Genomic DNA, 26,295 nt, shown 5'->3' on the forward strand with positions numbered 1-26,295 from the left:
AATTTATTTACATGAAAATATAGCTTTGTTGTCTAAAATATTCACAATAGCCACATTTTTTTTCTGAAACAGTGCAATTTAGAATAGTCCTCTTTATATTTTTATTTACTTAGGCTAGCAAAGTTTTTCTTTTTTTTTTTTTTTTTTTTTTCTTTCTCTTCAAATTATGTAAGTATTTTGACTAGTACTTCAGATGAATTTTTTTTCTTAAGTGGAAAATCTTGTTAAAATGACAGTAAAATTAACCCTTCAAAATAGTAATTTGCTGAATCTCCTTAATACATTGTGTAGGGCATTAAACAGATTAACACATTTACGTTGTTTTCCCTTCTAAGGAAACGGAGTGCAAAAATCCTAAAGCTGCCTGTGCCAATACTACAAATCCTTCTTCCCCACACCCATTTTTAGCAGCAGTCTCCTGGTTTTCCAATTCTTTTATTCTTACATTTCTTCCTAAAGTGTGCTCAAACTGGTGAAAACTGCCAAATTTAGGCTTTCAGAACGACAACATACTAAACACAGCTATAGAAGCACATGTAGACACAGGTGTGATTTTGGACTTTTAAAAATATTTTATTTATTTATTTTTAAAATGTGTATGTCTCGTACGGATTAGCCACAGAGGATGCATCTTAATTTGTTTCAGATATCTCTTAGGTACTTCTGATTTTAAGCTCTTTCTAATTTTAGAAGACAGAAGCCCATTACTACCTCATTTGCAGGTTGATTGCACTGTTCAAAACATCCATGAAGTCTGAGCCCCCTCTTCTACTCTAAGTCACCACCCGATACACTCTGAATCTCAGGGCTGGCAGGGGGTTCTTGGTGACCTTCTACTTTGATTTATTGGAAAAGGGCTGGAGCTCAGTTACACGTTACCTGCTCTTCTCCCAGGTGATGGGACTGAGGATGGGGTCAGAATCGCATCATGTGTAGCAGGAATTCCCTAAACTTACACAAATTGCTGAAAAACACGTAAAATTCCCACCAGCTGAGGACTGTGCTCCATACACTTAAGTTCTTCAGTATAAACCCTTCCCTCCCCAGCCTCCAGAGACATCCTGCATAAGATTACCGACGGAGCTGCTATGATACAGCGATACGTGCTTGTGGGACACAAGTCACAGGCAGATTGCTCTGCAGCCTATCAGGAAAAACATGCTGCTGCTGTAACGTAATGTTTAACAGTTTGAATACACATTATTTGCAAAAGTTTCCATGCAGGTGCTAGCAGAGGAACCTACACAACACTCTTTTCTTCTTTGTCTAGGTGTTTCCCCCCTTTTTTGCATATTAACAGAAAAAAGATTAATCTAATTTTGCACAAAATCTGAAGGTTCAGAATAAGAGACAACAATGAGAAAAGATTTTCAGTATGTCTGATGAAAAATGAGACTTATTTTAGTGAACATGCTATTGCCTCAATGCCAAGGGAAAAGCACTCGTCATTAGAGAAATGAATTGCTCAGCTGTTTATAAGCAAAAAGCTCTGGGGGAATTTCTCGAGGCCCAAAACACAAAGCTTTGCAGGGTTACACAAACATATGTTGCAGGTGTTTTAGGGTAGACAGGTGGGAAAACCTCAACTACTGAAAAATATGCCACTTAATAGATCGTATCTGAAACCAGATAACCTAAATGCAGCAGAGAAAAAAAAAATCAAAAAAACAAAAACCAAACAGAACAGCCACAGTGAATTACACATGCACACAGCAATTGTCTCACTAACATAATCGTCTCACTAGAGACGAATGGGACTTTTTTATTTTAGTAATTTTTTTAACATATTAAACAAATGCTGCCAAATATCATTTTTCTAAATGAATAATATTTGAAGCCTAAAACAAAGGACAGACTGAATTATATATAAAAAAAAAGAAAGATGATGATGAAATGTTTGTTTATTTATTTATTTATTATTTAAACAAATATTTTTAAGAGCCAGTTGGCTTCTTTTCCCCCTCTTTAGCTGACAGGATAGTATTATATCTTTCACAATCCTCATACAGGCTAAAATACTTCTGTATTAGAATGGTATTTGTTTCTTTTCATTTGTTTCTGATTAAATTTGGAGGAGCATATGACTCTACATTCAGTAATGTTGAGGGGGTCTGCAAAGGCTTACCTTTTCTTTCTAGATCACCTGTACTTGTTTCTTCAATAAAGGCAATAAAACATGGCAGAAATTTGGACTGGAGTTGAAATATAGCAGTGCTAATGTGGATAAGCAATACAGTTTGTTCAGTTCTGCAGCAGTTTTTCTATTACACACAAATAATTAATACAAACTGCATACTAATGATTACCTAATAGCCTACCTAGTTGCAGGGAGAATTTAACCTTTCCTTTTTTTATTCTTTTGTCATTCATCCAAGAATCTGTCTCCACTCTGTGACTAGACTTAGGCAGTACAAGCAATGGCTTAACATTACATAAACGTGCCAAACTATTTTGTATACTAACCAAACAACCCATCCCAAACTCTTGAGCACCCAAAGCAAATGCCACTCCCAAACCAAAACTCTCCTAATCTTCCTCCTCCTTAGTTACACATTCTGCGGAACAAGCAATCTGCTGAAGCACAAAAGGTGTTGCATCCACCTACAAACCAGAGAGTTAAATACTTACTAAAAAGAAAAAAAGAACAAAAAACAACAGTGAGGCATTAGAGGACATGATGGGCAATGGCCAACTTTCAATGCCAATAGTTAAATATTATTCTGAACATAGGTTGACAGTCTGCATCTATCAGCCCTACATATGAAAGTAGAACAACCTGGAAAGTATCATGCACCGAACTAATAAAGAAGCTTCTTTAATCACGTAAGTCAGGAGATCTGTACACTAATACTGGCTTTGGCACAGAAACACCATAATCCTCAAACTGGGAATAATACTTCCTGTTTACATTTTTCAGAAAGATGCTGTGGGTCTCAATCACAGAACTTGTTATTTACAATGCAATAACAGCATGAAGAATTAACATATTTAATTGTTTATAAAAAAAATTAGGGAGCACTGTTTGTCTGAAAGAAGAAAAATTCCCAGAAAGAACTGAAAAGGAAAGAAATTCCCTTAATTGGGTCAACGCAGGAAGAAACCCCTTAACTCTGATCAAGCTGAAATAAATTAGCTCCTGTTTTGTTACATGACAACCCTTCATCCCCCTGGCAACTAGAAAATTCAAATACCAGGATGATATTTTAAATACTGTGCATTATGGTCTGTTTTTAACTTCACACACACATGCTTTCTCTCACATGGGTATTCTATGACAAGAGATAAAGAAATGAAAAAATGACAAGTGAGATTTAAAAATACTTCAGTGACTTGACGGAAAGAAATTTCTAGTTGCCTATTTAGGCTCCTTGTCCTAAGCGACTGGAAAGCCTTTTTTTTTTTTTTGCATTTATCATTTTACACCTTATTGCATTTTAACGGGTAGATCAAATCATCCCACATCAGCTTTTATTGATATTCCAGACAAAAAGACTTCAACCTGCCAATGCTCAAGTTCACAACCTGCGTAAAATCCCCATCTTGTATAAACAGAATTGCTTAAGTACCTTTTAAATCTGCCTCTTAATTTAGTCATCTATTTTTCAACGGAACCCTTGGTTTTAAGAAGTAAATTAACTAAATAGTGAGGTATAAATCTGACAGCGCTCAGCCCTGCCCCGTGACAGATTTATGCGCTGGCATCTTGCAGCCCCGCACGGGGAGGAACAGGAGTTTTACAACATTGTGGAGGAAAGATCCAGGCTTTTGAAGGGAACACACAGCAAGCCTTGCTTTAAACCCTGGAATGTTCCAAATTATGAGATTTAAAATATGACATCTTTATGTACAGAAAAGCTACCACATTATGGTTTTATTGGCACTCATTTTGGACAACCTGTATAACTCACTGATGGCTTTGTGGGTAATGCAGTTATCCTAGGCTTATCCTGATAGAACCCTTATAAACACACTTACAGTATTACATCTGCTCCAGTTACATGCTTGTACACAAATCTCACATACCAGAGGAAAAAAAAAAACACAAACCACACACACACATTTTTTAGGGGCGATTTGGTTGTCTGCTATCTGGAAAAGAAACAGAAAATATATGATGTTCTTCATGGAATGTGCTACGTAAACATTTGAAAAATGTCCCCAGGGGAGTGAAAAAGGCTCTTTCAAAGATCCACATGTGCACAACACAGTAAATGGAATACGACGTTGGTGCCTTCTCCTTCAAAACACAGAAGAGACACGCTAAGCTCCTGATGCTGCGGGATGAGCAACTCCCTTCATAATGCGACTCCAGGAACGAGGGTACCACAGAGCCATTTTGACCACTCTGCACATTAAAAACAACCAAGAAACCTACCTCAGTTCTCCAAACCTAATTTTCCTTACAGCAAAGGAAAAACTATATCTTTCTCATTTCTATCTTGAAAGTATTCTATTATTTTAGAAGCAGAATGCTACAGTACAGACTTACTCAAATAGCTTTTGTATAAAACAACTAATACATTAATATTTACTATAAAATATGTCAATACACAGCAGTATATCTATATCAGAAGAAACTGAACTTAAATTACATCCTAATAGGCTGGGTATGACTCAATAGCTTATCTTTCATACATTATTGAAAAGTTACGAATCTATTTTTATATAACTCACAGTTTGTGTTTTGCAAATTGTAGTCAAATAAATAAATTATGATACGGAGAACTTTTGATTAGGTAGAATTAAAGTGCTTTAAGTGTTTTAAGTGCTTCCTTTTGATAAACAACCATGCATACTAGAAGTGATTAATTGAATTGTCAGGTTGCACACAAGAAGAACCATAATCACCTCACTCTAACACTGTTAAACACATTTTATTGCTGTAATTTTATAGATAATATCATTACTCTTTAGGAGAGGGTCAGTAGCTTCAGACGACTTTTTAAACAGAAGTAAACCAATCATTAGAAAGCAGCAGCCCCGAGAAACACACATGCAGTACGTTTTATTAGTAGCTAGAGTAATTAAGAGCCTAAAGTGCTTCACTTTCTTGCTTTAACATCAAATGCAATCAGCACTGCTTTTACTTCGCTACTCAGGATATCACCTTGCTCAAAGAGAAAGAACTATTTGAAGTTTCAGCTTCCAAAAAGAACTTTCTCTTCCATCCTCTCTCAAAAGCATTTGCACATTACATGACTAAGCTTATGAATTCCCAGTGAATATTAACAGGAATGCTGATCAGCAGAGATAATTCTCTTCCTATTTCCGAATTTTCCCCAATCTTCCCTCCAGCTGAACATGATGCTGCAGCACCTCATGACTTCTCTTGATGATTAATAGAGAAGGCACCTTGAAAAAAGACATAACCATGAAATACGAAAAAAAAAAAATTCAAAAATGCAAACTATTTTTTTTAATGTTTGCAGCTCTTAGTCCAGTTGATTGATCAGAAAGTACTTGCCTTGACAATTTACTGAATAATGGATGTTACTTGCTGTTCTATGCTTACATACTTACTTGAGTACTAGTTGAAAGTAGAATTAATGGTTTCTAACTTGCCTGTAGTTCTTCCCTCTGAAGGAGAATGCACCTCTCCACCTGCCCAGAAATTGCCAGCCATGCCACCAGCTCCTCACTGCCCTCCAGGCCAGCAGCTCCCACTAGCAGTGAGAACTAAGTGAACGTGCCCTCCTTGCCAACTCTGTTCTCGTTTCCAGAAGCGGGCTGCAGTGGAATTCTCTTGGCCTTACACGGAACTGGGACCAGTACTTTTTTTCTGCACCATCTTATGTCCAACATGGCTTTGTCTCAACTACGAGACATGTTTTGAGGAAACTTTTGCTTTATCTTGCATTATTTTCCTCCATTTTTCTATTCATTGAAGTGCAATGGCTGTTGGATTTATATAATTGGATAGATATCATTAACTTGGATTGATATAATATTTGTGGGCTCTTAACCAGGTAACTGGCCTCTGTATACAACACTGAAGGGAGAGTGAGACACCGTAACCAGCACTGTCTTTGGCAGCGAACGAGATCAGCTTTCACCTTAGAGTGTTGACTACTATGTTATATATGATGCTGTGAAATGAGGAGGGCTTTGAAGGATTTCTCATGTGAAATGTTTTGACTATACAATTAACCAACCACTTATTTTACAAGAATTCTTCCTGAAAATATGATGGACATGGTACTTTGAAGATGGTGACTATTTCATGGTGGGTTGATTACACAGTTAACTTATATGGGGAGGTTGGAATTAACGTTGGAATCGATGAGAAAGTACTATGAGTTTGCTCACACAATATTTTTCATATTTTAAAATACACAGGTACACTGGGAATGAAGGTTCTGAAACATGCATACACAAACAAAAAGGGTTTTTAATCTATGGTACACTTTTTTATGTGGTACTATGGCAACATGGTTATTCCAAGTAATTTATCATTAAACTCATCGCTGCCTGTCATATCTTGTTCTATTAACAAAACACAATACCTTAAATTTAAAACATTAATTTTTAAAACAAATCATGAGCTATTTCCTTGGAAAGCACAGAAAAAATATTTCAAGAATAGGACGACAAAGATTAAATTAATACCATGTTTTTTACATCTAAAATATATGCAATTCTTCAGTTGTATAGGCCCACATAAAACACGCTAATATGCAGTTAAAGAAAAAAACAGTTTATTCAAATGGAGCTGTTTAGATTGCAGCTAACCTTATTGTATTTGCAAATTGAGAAGACTATCAAAATACTTTGGTTCATTATGAGGAATTTCATGTGGTTGTAAAAGTGGAGGTCAGTTTGAAGATCCCAACACATTTTCATTCATTAAAATCTATATATATTGCATTAAAAATCCAAGATTTTAATCTTTCAGACATTACAGGAAACAGAAGTTTACAAAGTAGTACCAATAAATTGCTGATAGAAAATGCATTTGTTTGTTTGTTTCTCCTGATTTCTTTCCTTCCAGCTAAAGAGATATGTACTTAGCTTTTCTGGAATGTGTTTCCTTTATTGGTCATAGCCCTAGTCAAGGCAACCTGCACAAGTGACCTTACTCATATCTCACAGTGCCTTGGGATACCCATTACTCAAAATTCCTTTTTCATACACCCCAAACTCCTAATGTATGGCTGTGAATCTCCTGAAAAATCAGTCGCATTCTTCACGATTGAAAAAAAAAAAAAAAGAAAAAAGGAAAAAGAAAACATTTGTTCAGCCCTCCCTCCCCCTTGTTGGTACTACTCTAACAAAATGGACTAACCACCCCATGCAGTACCTTCCTGCGTTGGTACAAATTAATGAGCTCCTAATGCCCAAACACTACCAGATTCTTACTTCTGATTGGCTGCAATCTGGTCATTAAAGCAAGGTAATTAATGCCAGATTGCACACACAATGCTAACAAACAAACAAAACAACCCCAAACCTGCTTTTCTCCTGCCACAAACAGCGAAACAAACAACACTGACATAACGGCAGCTTTCAAAGGCCAGTTGCAGTTCTGCAGCAGCACCTCAGTTAATGAGTGTAGAGAAAAGGATCCATCTGAAGAAGAAGAAAGTGAAACTCAACAGCCTTTCAGGCATATGAAACTATCTTGGAGAAAACTCAGAGACGGTGGCAGCTACTTAAGAAGAAAATTCATCCGAAAATAAACGTACAAAGAGTTCAGTTCAAAATTTCAGTAATATGCTTCCCCCTTGTCACTTATTGCTCAGATTTTGAAAAGTGTTAAAAGCTGGAATGCAAATTTCTACAGCTAATCATTACATGAGTGATCATGACCATATATTTTTGCTCAAGTTTTCTGGCAGTCCCTGTAATTTCAGTCATGATGAACTAATACGACTTACTTGAAATGTCATGTATGCTTCATCATAGATTTCATTAGAATTTAACATTCTGCAGAATATATACCACCATTTTCAATGTCAGCAAATATCTTAAAATACAACATTGGAAAAACATCAGCAGCAGTAATGAGAATATTATTAGCATGAGTAACTTCTATTTCTATTGACCAAGTACAGCCACTTTCTCTGTTTCTTTCTTTAACTCAATGGCTTATGATGAGCAGTGTGTTCATAGAATTAAACTCTTAACATATTTTACAAAAATATTACGAATAACTACAGTTAGCTTTCAGACAAAGGATGATTGTCAAGTTCTTAGTATGTAACATAAAACAGAAATACAGAAATATTCTATGTAGTGCTTTAGTTTTGTAATAAGTCATTGTGATAAGGTTAACACTTCAACACAAAACAACATAGAAATAAGAACACCCAAAGATGAAAATTACTTTGCTTATGTTGCTGTATTAGAATTTTATTTGCTAAAGGGTGAAAACAGATTTGCAAAATTCACAGTTAACTTAAAACAATAGTTTTAAACCTTTTATTCCTAGCCCTGGCTGCCTTCAGGAAGGAAAGAACATCTGGTTATTTAAGGAACACAATATGTTCACATTTTCTATGACTTTTGTTTCTAATTGGGTTTTTTAATTTTTTTTTTTATTTGAACAACTCTAGTTAGAACTATGTTTTTTAATCACTTTATGTTTTTCAACTGCCCTATCTCTGTATCTCTACTTTTTAATTTTGCAGACTTCGCTTTGAAAATTAACAGTGCTCAATGTTTTTTTAAAAAAATGGAGGATATTGGCCACTTGTGGGATATTAAATACACAGAGACACACCTTCTGTAAATGCTTTTGGATATACAGGAAAAACCTTGCTTCATGTTCTCATTTCACATATACATACTTGCAAAACCCTGTTGTTTCATAAGAAGCTCTACTTTTATATCCAGAAGGACTGTAAGTGCATAGAAGTAACTTTCATATAAATAATTGAGGTAATTATCTGTTCAAAGAAATGTGAAACAAATACTCTGCTAAGCAGGTTAACAATATTACCCTATGCAAAGACAACAACGCTGATTTGAGGTTTTCATTCTACATTTTCATAAGAACTGGAGCTAGCCAAATGCAGAAAAGGCTTAAATTCAATTATTCTACATTGATCCATACTCAAGACTATAAAATTAGTACCTCTCAGGCCCCCCTTCAGAGACAGGTGCATTTACTTTTTTTCAGCTATTACAGAGCTCTGTATTTCTTTTTAGTTGCACTGGAATATATCAGGGATGTGGAATATAAAACGTCCTCTCATCCCAACTGCCAGCCAGGATCCTCTAAGTCAAAAGGAGAGTTGTCAAGCACAAATTACTTTTCATATTACTGTTATTACTGGATAATGCAAAAGCTTCTACTAAAGCTCGATTCCACAAAAGATCAAAAAATTGTATTTGTCCATCTGTAAGAAAAAACTTCCCCCCATCTCTTAAGTAGAGCTTTCTTTTGATATTTAGCTCTTTTGATGAGGTCTGCAGTAAAGTGCAGCAAAAAAAACCCAACACAGTAGGTCCATCAAGCTGAAGTTTAGCTTTCCTGATAGGCTACAAGGCAAATAAGTAAGGAGAAAACATCTGTTATGACTGAGCAAGGAAACAGAAGAAGAAATAATGGATGATACCAGAAGAGCAAACTCCGATTTATCTCCAGAATCAGAAGTTATGGATGGGCAGGTTGTATCAGGTCCATATTAATGACCTCATAATTTATGACAGAATTGTTCCTCAAGAATCTTTCAGTTTTATGTTCATATCACCAACCTCTCAGTCCAAATGCCTACATCTTCCCCTCAGTGACATTATTTGGTATTTACCTATCTGCAAAAATAATCCTGAAGACAACATATACTAATAAACCTTTAAGAGGCAATTCCTGTTTGTCATCACTGAGTATTTCTGCAATTCCTCTCCAGCTGAGATTAAGAGCTCCAAAGGGCAGAAAGAGAGCCTCTCCCAGATATTCGGAATGACACTAAACATACTAGATGTGTTCAACAAACAATAAGAGTTGTCCAACTTCACACATTAAAAATCAAGTGGAATCTTGGAAGAAATGCCATACAGAACAATTCAGCTCTGGCTCAAGAGAGCTAAATTGCACTGAATCAAATGTAATTTCCCATTAGAAACTAGAAGCTAGCAATGGAGAAATGCACAGGAAAACATCAAAGGAGGAAGAAAAATCATTAAGCACTGAATTTGCTAATCATCACTAACAAGTTGCACTACTGACTAAAATCTCCTTGTCTTTTCTTCCAATCTCCTTTTATCTGCTCAGGGAATAAAGGCAAACTGAATTATCTTTATGCAGATAGCAAAAAAAAAAAAAAAAAAAAAAAAAAAAGTCATTCTAATTTTCCCACTTACACTGGCGCATATAATCTGTGTACTGATTTTAGACTCCTAGAATACCCATGATGTCGTGTTGAGTCTTACCTTTCATTCTCTGTACTGCAAAATTTTGACAGACTTAGAAAATTTTTATATGTAGGTCTTACACCACACAGAATAACAAGCCACAGTAGGCAGACTCCCATTTCAGAAATACATTGGGTTGAACCAACATACGCTTAAAGACACGCAAGTGAAACTTTAAATTACATCAAGGGAAAGATAAAAAAAACAGGTACTTAAGTCACAGCACTGAAGATATACTTCTTTCTCTGGTCAGAGAAATACTTCTAAGAAGTATTTCTACACAGTTTACTAGATTTTTTTCTTTCAGAGAGATACTTTAGAGAAGTTTAATTTCCTTGCTGAAGGAAGTCCAGACTTGTTAATGTAGTCTCAACCTAAAGACGCAAAGTAAAACAAGAGGAGCTAGAAGTCCCTTTGAGCTCTTTATTCTCTAGAAATCCTAGTTTTCTAACCTTTAGAGTATTTCCCAAACAGGTAAGTACAGCTCAGAAATGAGGAGCAATCATAATTAATCATATTTAAATTGCCAGAACAACTAGCAGTTTTTGCATGAAAGACCTTTAAGTACTCATTCACCTGACTGAAGGGAGAACTACCTGAAAGATATGGTAAGATACACATCCACTGTTTTCCTGAAAGGTGTTCAAGGCACACCTGAGAGTCTGAACTAACAGAACACCAAGGCCCTATGAGCCTGACTTCACTTTAACAGAAGAGAGTGAGGAGCAGAACAGTGATCAAGCTTCTTTCATGAGAAGTTGATGGCTTATTTTTGCCCCCTTCTGCTGATAGCATGACTTGTATACTATCTAGGATGCTTTGGAAGACAGCTGATTAGTAATTATTTTTTCTTTTAACATACCCCTTTCCTAAACAACAGATTACATATTGGATTTAGTTTGATATCGCAGCACAGTTTCCCTCCCTCTGTATCTTCCATCAAAAAAACAGTTCTGTCTTGTTTTGCTAAAACAGTACATAAATAAATGCTGGGCAGCTTGATTTCACACTCTGCTGCCTGAATCTTAAGAAAAATTCTACAGATCTAACATTACAAACTCTCTTACACACTGGAAAGATGATATACTTTACTTCTCGTCATGAAAGAAATCTTTGTGCCCGAGAGGAATGAAGAAAGCAGCTGTAAAGAAAGCAGCTGTAAAGAAAGCAGATTTCTGCAAAAAACTGATACAGAAACAAAGAGACATTTTTTTTTCTTAATCCATAGAAGTGTAAACATTGTTATTGAATGAAATTTTGCAGAAGACAGTGAGAGTGCAGAAGTGATGAATTTTTCACTTTCAAAGGTGACTTGCCTCAAGAGATGAGGGAAATCAGACTTTACACTGGCAGCCTCCTAATGGGACATGCTCAAAGACAGTTCAAAACTGGTAGCACAAATTCTGCTATCTGCCAAAAATCTGAATACTGGAAATATTATTGTGTACAGCGTTGCCTTAAACATTTTTTCCACTACATTGTGTATATCCATTGTACATTATATCCGCTTAGTATACACATGCCATTCTAAATCATCAAGAAGTTCACATATTTTGTAGTATAGTTGTGTGTATCAAAAACATTACATTTATATATTTGTACATTTTATTCCTGTGAATCTTTTCAAACTGTAACGGCAGATTCTCAGTTCTAACTGAAAATCATCATGTGCATGTATCTATTATTGGGCATAGGTAGTGCTATAAGGATTAACAATGGTTAATCTCCAGAAATCTAATGAGAAACATTGTACAGATGATATTGCATGACAGTTTCTACACAGTTTACTAGCTTATTAAATAAAATATTAGTTTCAAAAGTATAGTTTATAATGAGAGATGTCTGTGCAGAATACCAAACAAAGGAGCATAAACATCTGCAGTTTGCTGAGCTCCTGGAGAAGTTTAGCAAATTAGTAGGACAGCACCCTTTTAAGAGTAAAAAACTTGTATTCTACTTTTGTTTATCAACTCTTTCCTTCAGCTTGTCAAAGAAGTTGAAACCAGAGTTTAGCCCAAAAAATGTAGGTTGTAATTAACATCATAGCATTTGCAACATTCTATTACAGAGATTTATTTCCTGTGTTTACAAAGTGAGCCTCTCACCTTTGGATCTCGGAGGAAAAGTGCTCTTAGGATAAGGGAGTGAACATCTCCAATAGGTGGATAATGCATCAGAAGTCCCAAACAGGTCTGATAATTACTTGATATCACTGTATTGAAAATGAAAAAAAGCGAAATATTACTATGTTATTTTCTGTAATCTCATTACAGTTCAGATGCAGTTGCCTCGTCCCACATGAAGTCTCTCAGAACTCAACTTATTTCATAGACATTTGTATTAGGATTCAACTCCAAATCTGGATGTCTAAATTTAGCTGTTTGTATGTGAGCTGTGCACCAAAACTCTACCAGAGCCAATGGAGGTGGAAATGATACTGTCAGTGGAGATAGAGAACCCAAAACAGACACTGTTTTTTTTTCACTTACCTGCAGACACCTAAAACTCTAAGGGTATTATTTGTATGGTAAATTTTACTTCCAGTCCTAATTTTATGACAACTTAGTCCCGCTCTGAAAATTCTTTGCTGAAATATCTTTTTTTTCATATTCTTATGTACATACGCACATACATGCGCACACACATACATACATCCGTATGCAAATCGTGTCAACAAATCCTTGATTTCTAGTAAATCAATAAACTTTTTACAAAATGCTAAGTACAAAAGGAAAAAGTTAGATTTTCATTTCAGAAATACTTAAAAGTAGAATACCCCATTAATTTAGTAGGATTTGTTACTTATTTGGGAAATGTTATGAAGTTGATTTAATCTGAACCTGTATAAATATGCTCTGTGGCTCTCTGCTTGCTGTTGTTATCTATTTTTTATTTTTTTTTTTCCCCAAATCAATCTCGTTATGAGTGCAATTATTAGAGATGTCTTTTCAGGCAGGTCTGTGTAAACTACATCATTTCTTTTGCACCATCCAAATCCAGGCAATCCATCTGCCACAGCTGTCAAAGCAATGCCTGTTGCTGATGCTTGCACTGTGCAACATAAAGACAGCCTCCAACACTAATATTGTAAATAATTTTTTAACAAACTACTATTCTGAGAACTTTAGATGTAGCAACAAATACTTCTAATCAGGCTTCTACACCAGAAATAATCCTTGCAAACATGGAATTATTTTGAATCAATAAAAGGCAAAATAAATGGTTGTTCTGTGGACAGAGATTTAAATGTTTTACTTTTTATTCTTTCATGTGAATAAGCCTCATATCCTCCTGTACCTTTCCTCCCTCAACAAGAGGATTATGGGGAAAAGATGCAGGACTGGGCAAAATGAATAATTATAATCTGTGTAGGGAACCACTTTATCATCTTCATTTCTGTTGCTGATCCGACAGCTTGTAATTTCATACATCTGCTTTCATTTGTAAAGCACTCACTTATCCTACTCATTCTTTATCTGTTCTGCCTGTTCTTTTCCTATCCTTTGTTTTTCTTGTTCATATTCAGGTACCTGTTTTTTTCTTCTTGTAGTCACAGAGCTGGCATAATGAACACAATACAATGGTCTCAGTCAGAGATCTTTCAGAGAAGCATAATACCAGCACCGCATATTACATAACCAAGCCAAGTCTCACGTGTAAATCAAATTTAAGATACTGCACTGCAGTTACGATTATGAGACCTTTTTACCAAAGCAACTAAAAATACTGAAAATGGACAGTAAATACTACATAATTTTATAAATGATAAGTATTAAGACTAACACATTTCTCTTTGGAACACACCAGTATGTATTCTATTTTGCAATGGAAAATTGATTAAAATCATTCTTTCTTTATTTCTCCTGGAACAATTATTTGCTGTCTCACTGATATAGAGAAAAGTAAATATTAAAAAATCTAATTGATTTTAACGGTGCAGACTTGAGCCCTGACAAAAATTGGTATTTTCAACCACGAGACATTTACTTGAATTATTAATTTTTTTGAAATGTATAATAGAAAAGCAATTGAACAATTGAAAAAAAAAATCAAACTGTTGGGCCATGACTTCTGCTCCCTAGAATTTATATTTAATAGTGAACCCATCACTGATAAATTAAACAAAAACACAAAGCAAAAGCAAAACTTAAATGAGGAAGGTCTGCTAACTTTTATATTTATTTTATCTTTATGGTTTTCTCCATACATTCAGCTCTCCCATTTTCACATATAAATTGTTATAGAAAAGAACATCATTGCTAGTGCTCTATTTACTGAAGAATTTTGGGTTAAAGGGATTAATCTGCTGAAATACCTCTTGGTATCTTTCTTTTTTTCAAGAGGGTCAAATGCATGGCCAAATGTATGTTATTATACATCAGCCTGGCAGTTTTCTTAAAAATGATGCAGAAAACATCAGCAAAACAAAACAAACCCTCCTTTTCTGAATATTCAGATTGGAATTAAAAGGATTTCTAAGAATCAATTCTAGGATGACATTTCTTGTAGAAGAATCTGTGCAGTACCAATTTCTATCGTCTCAGCAGTAGCTGGAAGGTATTGAAGTTCAACGGTGAAATACTGTGGCCAGCTGCCTTGTAATAGTCTTGGTGCTTGCCTATCTGTGCTCCTCCTTCACTCATTAGCTTGGCAAGAGTCACATCTGGATCCTACTCTTAGCGTGAATAACAAGTTATTGCTTTGCCAAAGGAATGTGATCAGTATTTCTTGGGAAAGCCGTAGAGAAACTCCTCTGATAGGGAAAGCAATCATACTGCCTTTAAATACTTGTTATGCAGTAATAACAGATTATGCAGAGGAACAACAAATTGCTTTCTCTCCTCTGCTTTAGATGAGATAGACTTTTCTCTGTTGGTCCAATAACCATTCCTGGATGCAAGCAGTAGTAAAAAAAGGTTGAAAACATGAAAACTAACTGTACCTGTCTTCAATCAAGTCCTAATTTCCTGCCACCTGCCATTTCTTCTGAGTTTCATGTTTGAGGCTGCCAATCCTGTATAGAGATGACTTCCTAACCTAGATATAGTGGGACTACTTCCCCCTGCTGCTTTACGCATTGCTATGTTCTATTTAGTACCCCTAAATTGAATTAAACATAGATTGTATGAACATCTTGCATGATAACAAAAATAACAAATCAACTCCTCCGAGAAGAGGCTGTGGTTTCTTTATTTCTCTTAAAATATTCAGAGTAACTTTAGATAAGAAAAATATAAGCTAATAATGTCCATAGAGCTAGGGACATAGTAAAAATATTGTTATTCAAATACTGATCAGTCAAAATTAGATCCTGGTGTAATAACATCATTAGTTTACTATGCAGAACATGGACAGGTCTTCCAGGTATGTTCATTTTTGTCCTTCTTCATGGGAAGGGAAGTATATAAAATAAATACATTTTTTTTTGCACTGAACCCTCCCTTCCATTCTGATTTCACCAACAGCTGCCTATACATTCATATTAGTGAAAGAGACGTAACATAATCATGCTTCAGATTTGGCAGATTTTTTAAACAAGTTTTTTTTTTTTTTTTTTTTTTTTTCACGTGGTTATTATTTTCCCCCAAAGTATTCCAGAAAATCATTTATTAAAACTCAAAGACAGTTCAGTACACAACCCTACACCTGCTTTGTGAGGATTAGCACTGCACGGATAAAGCTCTGCATATTCAGTTGTTAAACTGAACAGAGCAGTTTACAGAATGGCTGTATACATGATTATGTATCCGTAATCTCTAAAATGTTCAGGTCATTTCAACTATGTGTTTGTGTATACATAGTAATCTAAAATTCTAAATGTTACCCTCTCCTTTAGTAATACATAGTTTGAGTAACAAAGAATTTCAAAATAAAAATAAAATTAAAAACATAGTAGAAATGCTGCTTTCTTAAAATCATGTCCTTGAGACCATAACAAAACAGAAAAAGATTTAGCAGTTCTCAAAACAGCAACTCCTTCTCCATCCCCAAATGTGTTGTTATAAAAGAATCTGCATCATTTTTAAACTTTCAAATGCTTTCAGTATTATATTATTATCACTGATTATGGTTGATATTTTTATAACATATTAGGAGTTCTATTATTATTCCTATTGTTTCAAAGTCTTAAAACTGAAAGTTTCCAGATGTTTTATTTATAGATGATTAACATCATTGTTTTTTTTTTTTTTATAACATTTCCTTTCACCAAAGAAAGACTAGTTTTTAAAAACTTATTTGAAAATCATTTTTAAAATGTTACAACATCTATTCGAGCTCAAATATTAACAACAATATAAATAGGAGGGAAAAAGGAAAACTTTTCTTTTACAGATATATATGGAAAGCTTTCTTTTATCATATCAAAAACTGTGAAGATTTCTGAGCTTGATGTTTACAATATATTCAATATTATTGTATTTATGATTGGGTATTTTTTTTCACTGTACTACTAAGCTTAGAGTAACTAATTAGACCCAACTACTGAAGAAAAATATACTTATTTCAGAAAAAGTGAATGTACGAAGTATTAGCTGTCCTGATGAGATGACTTTGCATCTTATTTGAGCAAATGTACTCCACTTTAAAGCTATTTACTGCTTTATTTTACAAAATGTGGGGATTTCAAAGAAAAAAAAGGGAGATTGATTTCATACAGATCCCCATAATACATTTTTAGCTCGCATTTTAGTTACCTCATACTGATACTCACGTGTGAGCACCACAAAGTGAAACAAACAACCTCAAAGCAACCTTCCTTTCCCAGAAAAGAGAGGGTGCTTATAGACGCATTTCTTAATTATCATTTTTAAAGGCAAATGATGGCACAAAATACAATGCTGATGTTAAGAAACAATTTCACATGCATCTGTACCATGCATCTATACAAACATTTTAAAGATTATTTCAGTTTACTGCACATAAACAAACCAGATTCAGATTACAGAAAATGACTTGGAATTGGATAATCCTGAAACAAGCACTGATTTTGAAACCTCTACACTGAATTAAATGTCCACCTCTTTGAGAGGAATGTAAGGCAGCTCTATATGCTGCATGTTTATTAAAAAGCGACTAAGAAAACCCACATGGAGTCCTATGGCAGGCAGTGAAACAACAGGATGTGTAAAGTACATGCGTGTTATATTTTCAAGATTGGGCCCTAAAATAAGAACAACAGAAGTTGAAAACTTTATGTGTCCTAGAATACAAAATTGTGTCAAATATGTGACCTTGTTACAAGCTAAAACTTACAGATTGTATATAATTAACACCCAACAGGATGCTAAAGAATTCATATATTTAATGTCAAACATGCATCTTATTGAAAAACACATACTTTGTTGTGGCAAACTCGTATATGGAATTTTTTGCAAAATATGACAGGACAGAAATAAATGCCTTTTAATTAATTATTACATATTTTCTTCCTCCCATTCATAATTATACAAACTAGCAACATTTTTTAGTTTCTCTTTTACCAAATTCATTTATTTATTGCTTATCACTAGTCCATACATGCAAATATCTTTGCACCTATTTCAGGTACTGAAAGAAAATAAAATTAAGTGATCGGTTTTCTAAAGATACCACTCTTGCATGGAATAAATGTATTTTGTAATTGCTACTCATCTCTGCATGTACATTTCCTTCACGACATAACTTGGAAATCTATGAGTCACTGTCTTGTGCATTTTCACATTTTTCAAAGCAGAGGAGCAAAAAATGTATTTCCAGTATCAGAGGATTTACTCAATTCATCGGCTTTGTCAGAAGGTGGAGCTCTATACATACCTGAATCACTGGCTGCATAGAAAATCTGCAACTCCATATAAAAACACAGAACTACTCAGAAAACAAACGTGCATTTAACTCTGAGATACAATTTGTTTCATAAATACAGCAGACTGTGCCCGATAACAAATGGCTCCTCTCATAGCATTTGAAAGGATTTTTAGTTTGTTAAAAAAGTCAGAATGAAATTTAGCATTTCTTAAGCCCTCTGTTTCTTTGAAAAATAGGTTTGCATTCTTCTTAAAAGATCGTAAGATAGTTGATACTTACAGGCATCTCTAATATATAACAACATGGCTACAAAAATGTAGTCAACTAAATTCAGGGTGATACTGTCAGCAAATAGAGCATCCCACACAACAAGAAGGTCCTGGAGTGGGAATTCACGTCCAAAGAGGAGCCTTACCCATCGCCTGAAAAAAACACAAAAAAACAGAAAAGACATGCTGTATTTATCTGTTTTGACGAATATTGTAAAGCCAGTATACGTATCACAGGATCAACTACAACCCAAAGCATTTCACCAGGAAATTTTGCAAATTATGAAGGTCTATGAGAATCACTCACCTAATTGTGTTTTTAGAAATGTTTGTGTCTACATTAAGGGAAGCAATACCTTACCAACTGCAGAAGCTTAACTGACTAATACTGTTATGTGGGTGAACCTCAAAAGAAAGAACATATCAATCCTATACACCATATTTTTGAGCATTTGATGTGATACTGATCGAAGATGAAAGTGAGATGATGTTACACAAGAACAGCCTGGAACAGAAAAGCAAGGTGAAGCCAGAGGTTTATGAGAGCCCTGAAAAGCCCAGTCAAGTGAAAGCCAGTTCAAGGCAGATGCCAAATAGCAGTTAAAATGGATCGGGTCACACTTGCTCTGAACAGGCTTCCTCCCTGTTTTTGACAACAGTGTTTCCAGCTCCATGTAAAACATGCTATGGATGCTATTTTGATTAAACCTAATTTAAATCTTTACCAGATTTAGTGATTAATTCCTGTTCATATCTTTTCTGTTTCATACCCAGCAAAACGTGAAAATCTATCTTATTAAATGAAAAATTTGCTTGAGACTGGAAGCTTGAGATGCAGTAGGAAAAAATAATTTCTCAAGCTTCCTTATTTCCAGTTGCAGCTCTTACACTGACCTTGAAACAGGCACTTCCCTTTCCTATTCCAAACCAGAACCATTAGCTTGGTACCTTTCTAGGCAGCAGGAATTATCTAAAGTTATCTTTGAAAAAGCTACAGAAGAGTTAGTATCATTAGTCCTGGAATAGTTATTACAAAATGGACTTAAAAATAATGAATTACATTTTTAGCTGGGATATGCAAATTGCTACGCATGTGGAATCTGTTTATTCAGTGGCAAGAAAAGATTGATTGCAAATTTCTGCAAAGCAAATTGAGTCATTCTGTAAAACTCACAAAATTTTCTAAAAAGGCAACTAGAAATTTCATCAAGATTAGTTTCACTTGTAAGAATTCACATTTAACCACTTTTGTACCAGAACTCGTTGTTTTAAGGCATCTGTTTTTTTTTTTTCCCCGGTTCCAGTAATGAAAGTTCATTTCTGCACAAATGAATTCCAACACGTCGGTCAATTACAAGCTTTTAAGATAGCAACAATCTGTACAAAGCTACTCTCCCTTACAAACAAAATTGAAAGGAACTGTTTTGTTAATCAAGGGTTTGTTCATTCAAACTTTTGTACCTCCCGATATTGGAACTGTGTGTATAACCCATAAAAATGTCCATGCTTCAGATTTAGAGATCACTGTACTGAGTATTATGCCCTGCAAGGCACATTCCCTTTTAGAAGTGAAAATACAGTCTTATCTAATCCTTATTTTGCTTACACCAAACATTTCTGTTCTGTAGTCTTGTAACTTTTTATTTTAGCATAGTAATTATAAAGGTTGCAATATTAGCTATGATAAAACTCAAACTCTGTTCAACCCCCCCATCCTACGAGGGCTCATTTTCAGGCCTCAGAAAGAAAAGTCAGAAGAACTGCTAACAAAGAAGCAGGACTTATCTAGTACATTTAATACCACGTCTGTTCTAGCCAAGGGATTTTACCATACAGCAGCACATTACCCTACAGTGCCTTGCCTACGGGAGACCATTATCCTATGGTGACACAAACATTACCCAAACTCTGCGTGAAGCCTATTACTTGCATTAACAACCCCTCCCACCTGTAAAACCTCAACTTTCATGTTATACAAACTGTTAGGAAAGAAATTGCAGCTAAGCTTGAAGCATTTGAGCTGACTTTGCCTGCAACTACCCAAATCTCATGCAGAAAGAAGCCTTGCTAAAAGTCTAATACACTTCAAGGGAAAAATACACCACGGTGTAATGGGATTTGTTATTAGTCTTTTATTAGAAATCTCTTTTGCTTCTTTACTACTTCATTATGCAGTGTTAATCGTTTGTAGATGCAGGTTTATTCTGCTCTAGCAGAAGTCATTCCTTTTTTTCTCCTGCTTTTATACTTTCTCCTGGGAAAATTAAATCTCAGTCCCCAGAGGTATCATGTTTCACAGATGTAGGCTGCTGAAGAACAACTGGACTTCCTTTTGCAACCGTAATATTACTGTTAATTATTTCAATTCTCCTGTCCTAAAGGGAGTAAGCAACTCACACTGCTCTAAATGCATATATACTAGCTGTTCTGTTATTTCCTTTAGCAGCAGTTAGCTCATAGCATCTATAAACCAATGACCATTGCCTATGTGAACCATGCTGCCATAAGACAGGACTTGAGTCAGCTTTTATATTCACAAAAAGGGTTCCTAATTCCTCAGAATAAGTGTCCGTGCTGGAAAGCTGTCTTTCACACTAACACGTTTTTATTGCTTTTACAAATATTTGCAGAGAATTTCAGACACACTTAATAATTGCATGGGACATGATAAACCTTTTTTTTTTTTTTTTTTTGAGATGGCTGTCTGTGGTTTAATTATCGTTCTGTCCTGTTAATCTTGCCTTACATCCATTACACCTGCAGACTGTGAAGCTCACAATAGTGTACCTTTAGTAACATGCAATAGTATAATGATTCATAATTTACCAGGCATCCTTAAATTCCTCAAAAAACACAGATTCTTTAAAGCCACAATACAGAAAGGTACCACCACCTACACTGCAGAATATGTAACTGTATCTTCTACTTATAATTCTCATTCAATTAAACCAATATTCTCAAGACATCAGTAATTACTAGCAATAGCTAATGATTCATTAATGACCTTACAATACAGAGAAAGCAGGAGAAAACTGTGCTCTAGTAAAGCCATTAAAGAAGGCAATGATCCAGCCTTACCAGTTTTAACTACAACCACAACCATTTTAACTGAGGCTTATTGGACAATTCTTCAAGCACTGATAAGATAAATTTATTTAATCTGTAGACAGCTTTATTGTTACAAATACTTAGTTGGTTATCTTCTGTTTTCAGCCTCTTATACTTTTGCTAAATGAATTCTTCAGTACACCATCCACCCCAAGTATCTGCTCAAGGCTTATTTATTTATTTATTTATTTATTTATTATTATTTTTATTCACAGATACTTTTCAATAGAACAAGGTTAAAAAAAATCTGCCCATGCTTAACTTATTTTTTCCCTGAACAGTCCATTAAGAAGATCTAAAATCAAAGTAATTATGTCTCTAGTATTACCTCTTTGCTGTGTATATTAAAAAAATACCCAAATTTGAAAACTCCTTGGTTAACCTAAGTTCAGTAGAGCTCAGGTTTCCACAGAGTACGTTCTCCCTCTTCCTAACCCTCACCACTGACCCACAGTTGCATTTGCTGTCCCTGCACATAATTCACTGTCCTGCACCCCAGCTGCTTAGGAAATGGCAAAGGTGCCATCCACCTTCCATGGCTGATGGCACGTAGCAGTTGTGCCTGAGGAGGATGCTGGTCCTCTGGTTTCAGATGCTTGCAAGACACCCTAGGGGAAGGCTTCTGAGAAAAGGAGGGTCAATAGGATTTTGCAGGACGTCATTTAATTTTCAGTGCAAGTCTTGTTGCTTTTTTAAAATAAGAAAATCATTTAAATGGACTAACCATTGAAAAGAACACCATCTTATCCCAACTAAACATTCAGAAGCTGAGAAATACCAACATTAACATCAGTTGTTTACTGACTGAGAAAATTACATCTAGGTTCTGTCTCTTCATAAAAACTCTGCCATGAATTATGTTCAAGCAAACATTTGTATCCAGCACAATTTACTATGTAAAGTCACGGTCAATAATTTAGGAGAAGGGGTAGGTCAATAATTTAGGAGAAGGGGTAGGCAGACTTTAGCTGTGATCTGCTTTTATGAAAATAAGATATGGAACAAGGATGAGGAGCAACATTTTTATAATGCATTCAAAAGAATTTAAAGCTATATGGAAAATCAAGAATTATGCAGTTCAGTGCCAAGCAGCAAGTAATACTTCGGACAAGACTCAATGCCTGTGCCATGTTTTCAGAGGTCTGCAGCTGGCAGGCCTACCGCAGGGGCTGGAGTAGGGCTGGGTAACGCTTGTACAGACGAGAAGGAAGAGCAAACACAGCTCTAAGTGCACAGCAAAAGCACCCTCGGAATAGCACATGTGATCCCAGAAACTGCCCCTGATTTCCTAGTTGCCAGTGTCAGCCTGAGGGGAGACGGGCAAGTTCAATCAGAGGATGAGCTTCTGAGGAATGCAGGATAGTTTACTTTCTTTTAATGGCATGAAGGGGACCAACAAAGACAAGCTTTACCAACATTTCAGATTAGACCTGTTACACAGTCCATTGCTCCAGTGTTCTGCCTCCTTTCCTAATAAATCTTGTTTTTATTAAGACTCCTGTGGTTTCATACAGTTCAGGGATTTTGTACGGAATGTCCTAAAGAGATTAATAAAACCTTCAAACGATGAAACAAGACAGCAAAGGAGACATGCCTGAAGTATAACTGTAATGTCTTTTTTTTTTTTTTTTTTAAGGGGGATCCTTCTTGCAAGAGTCTTGTTGGAAGGGCAATACTGCTCACAGTGCACGAAAAACTCTTAATGAGCCCAGAGAAGAAAAAAAAGCAGAAATGCTAAGTGCAACAATTAACAGAATGGCATTTCTAAAATAAATAAAGCCCTACTAAGATTCAGCATTTTGTCAGAACTGAAAGAAGCATGTGAAATCCCAATAAAGCCAAAACACTGGCATAAGAAATTGTGTTGGAAACTCATCAGGCTCTCAGAAACTTCTGATGTGTTCAGTCTAAATGTGTTGAAAAAGAAAAAAAAAATACATTTCCAATATGGATTATATGGGTTTCAATCTCTACCATGGATTTTCCTGTCAGAATACTTAAAAATAAATAATGATGATAATACATATTTGTTTGTTAATATAAATCTAATCAAATTCAGCCTCAGTGATGAACAAGAATACTGAACGTAGTACACTTTATTGCCTTCTTTTCACTACGGAAAATATTCTTGATTTGTCCTGTTGAGAATTCCTGCTGTTCTACAGATCCTGAAATAAATGTATATTAATTACTTTATCAAACACACATTAGCCTGTCTCTTTATATTTACCTTTAACTTTATATTTACAAATGAATTATTTGACATGAGCATCAAATTGTTATTTAGACTCCCATTTGGTTTCTTTAATATTACTAGCAAAGGTTACTCAGCCCCGTATTGGAGAAAAAAAAATCCATCAGTTTTTGGAAGACACTATGTATTTCCTCAGTAGAGAAGGTTTTTCCTTTTAAAAAAGGAGATCCCAATAATTATCTCCTTCTCTTTGCTGTAATTTACCCTTGTTGACAAAAGCACTTACCGCTGCCTTAAGTCAGACCAATTGTAATACACTCACTTGCAGGAATGTGCTTAATGAAAAATGTGCCACTGCATCTTCACAGCAGTAATGCTTAAAATTGTTAGGAATAGGCTACAATAAAATTATTGAGCCTATTAGCCTGCTTTGGGTAGGTCCACGTGTCCAAGCATCCACGGGGGACGCTTCCACTGCCCCAAAGGGCTCAAGGCATCAAATTTACATCTTTGAGTGCTGTTTAAAAAAAAAAGGAAAAAACAACAACAAAAAAGGGCTTTTTCCTCTCTGCAGTTCTTAACTAAGTTTATGTGACCTGTTTTGGCATCAGTACTGCCCTTGGTGTCGGACCTCCTGTTGCTGTCACTGTCCCCTACCCCTGCTGCCACCCTGCAGCCACCTGCTGAGTGCCTTGGGCACTAGAGATGTTCACTAGAGATGGAGGTGCCCCTGCTAGAGGGATAGTAACTTCCCTTCATGCTCTTGCAGTGGTTTTCCTCCTTGATGGCTCTCCTCCAGCCTGCTGTGTTGTTCTGAATGGTGACAGTCCTATTCTGCTCTTCTGAATTTGTTTTGGGGGTTGTTTCGTGCAAGTTTATGGGAATCCACTCAGTGCTGACAGAATGATGTATTTTGCTCCTTCACACAGCCACTGCAAAGTGCACATTTCTCCTGTCATTTCACCCTCCTGTAGTACATGCCCCAGTGATAAAGAACTTTCTTAAAAGCATTTTTACAAAGAGAATACCAGTGATTGCACTCACTAAAAGCTATTCCGATTTTAAACTTCTACTGAACATTTCTTCTCCATATTTACTTAGTGGCATCTTTTAGTATAAATGGAAAGAAGTAATACTAAAAAAAAAGTTCCATCAAGAATTACGCCATTGACATTGATTTCTGTTGTCTTTCTGTACATTAGCTGTTTCACACACAATTACAGCTATTTTCATTTTTTCCCCAAGCAGAGTTAGACAAGTAATATACAGATTCATACTAGCACATAAAATATACACAAAAAGATCTCCATAAGCAGCTATTCCCCCAGTAGCCCCATAAGCAAATATAAAAACCCTGCAACGACAAGTAGACCACTGGAGAAACTTGCTCAGAGACTTGGTGATTTTCCACATTTGAATCTTTAAATTCAGATTGGATGTTATTCCAAAATTCTGGACTTTGATTCTGAATCAAAAAAGACTGGATCAGAGATTGTTCGATTAAGTCCTTTAAAGGCAGGAATTCAGACTAATTGACCTTATAATCTTGGGTTACTGTCCTCATGTCCTCAATAACCAATTTATTTGATTGATCCTCTTTGTCTAAATCTCCATTAATATGACTGACTGAAACAAGCTTTTAAATTACATGTAATTGGTTCACCTTTTCTTTATGAAATAAGACAAGTTTCTTTTTTTTTTTCTCTTTTTTTTTTTTTTTTTTTTCCTCCTCTAGGAGAGTTCTAGTTTCTTTGCACATTCAAATTCTTTTTGAAGAGGTAGTTTTATTTTTATATTTTGCTGATGGTTCCCACATCAAATTTGCTATAGTTCATTTTTGGAAATGCCAGAATCTAGATTTATTTGTAACAGTAATTATGCAGTAATGTATTTTCAGAATATAGCTATTTTCATTAACAGTTCTGATCTCCATCAGTTTTAGCTTGCTGTACTGGACAGGATAGATTACAGATACTCCACTTCATCCTCCTAACATTTTCAGAGGTTGTTTTCTTTTTTAGATACTACAGGACTGAAAGTCTGTGGAATAGGAAAGAGTGGAAAAAAAACAACCCTCTCTCATTAGAGTGTTCAACTGATTTGAAAACTGATTTAATTAGTATCATAAAGAAGCCTGCAACTGGCTTTTCTGTAACACTGAAAACTTCAAAAACAGAGCTAACAACTTGAATATGAAGAGAAACAACAGAAACAAGTTACCCACTTTTTTTTCAGTGGGAAAGATGGGAGATTTGCACTGAAGGCAGCATTTAATTTAGCCAAACTCTCTGCATTGGGAGGAGTACATTCCCACTTCAGGTTCCTTTCCATTCCTCCTAAACACAAGGCAAAATAATTTCACTATTTCACACATACAACACTTTATAAAGGCATAGTAATTAAAAGCTGCTACAAACATTGTATTGACAATGATAACCTGTGTTTGCAGTAAATACTAAAGACATCACATCCAGTTACTGGACTATAAGAATTTACTGACCAGTTTTTACTGTGGAGAGTGGATAAAATTGTTGTACTCCGATAGCTATCTACAACAAGAATAACCGTAATAAAATAATGAACAAG

At 35.3% G+C, this 26,295-nt stretch overlaps 1 protein-coding gene across 4 annotated transcripts in view; it reads right to left on the reverse strand.

Moving 5' to 3' along the window:
* Window positions 1-26,295, reverse strand: part of TBC1D5 (TBC1 domain family member 5) — a 319,581-nt gene that overhangs the window by 62,306 nt on the left and 230,980 nt on the right. For all 4 annotated transcript variants that reach the window (XM_084281760.1, XM_084281761.1, XM_084281759.1 and 1 more), the window contains 2 exons: window positions 18,418-18,560; window positions 12,459-12,565 (listed from right to left, as the gene is read on the reverse strand). In XM_084281760.1, the coding sequence (XP_084137886.1) occupies window positions 12,459-12,565; window positions 18,418-18,560 (250 nt within the window). The remainder of the gene's footprint in view (window positions 1-12,458; window positions 12,566-18,417; window positions 18,561-26,295) is intronic.

This window comes from Netta rufina (assembly GCF_964035555.1).
Source record: "Netta rufina genome assembly, chromosome: 2".
Classification (NCBI taxonomy): Eukaryota; Metazoa; Chordata; class Aves; order Anseriformes; family Anatidae; genus Netta; species Netta rufina.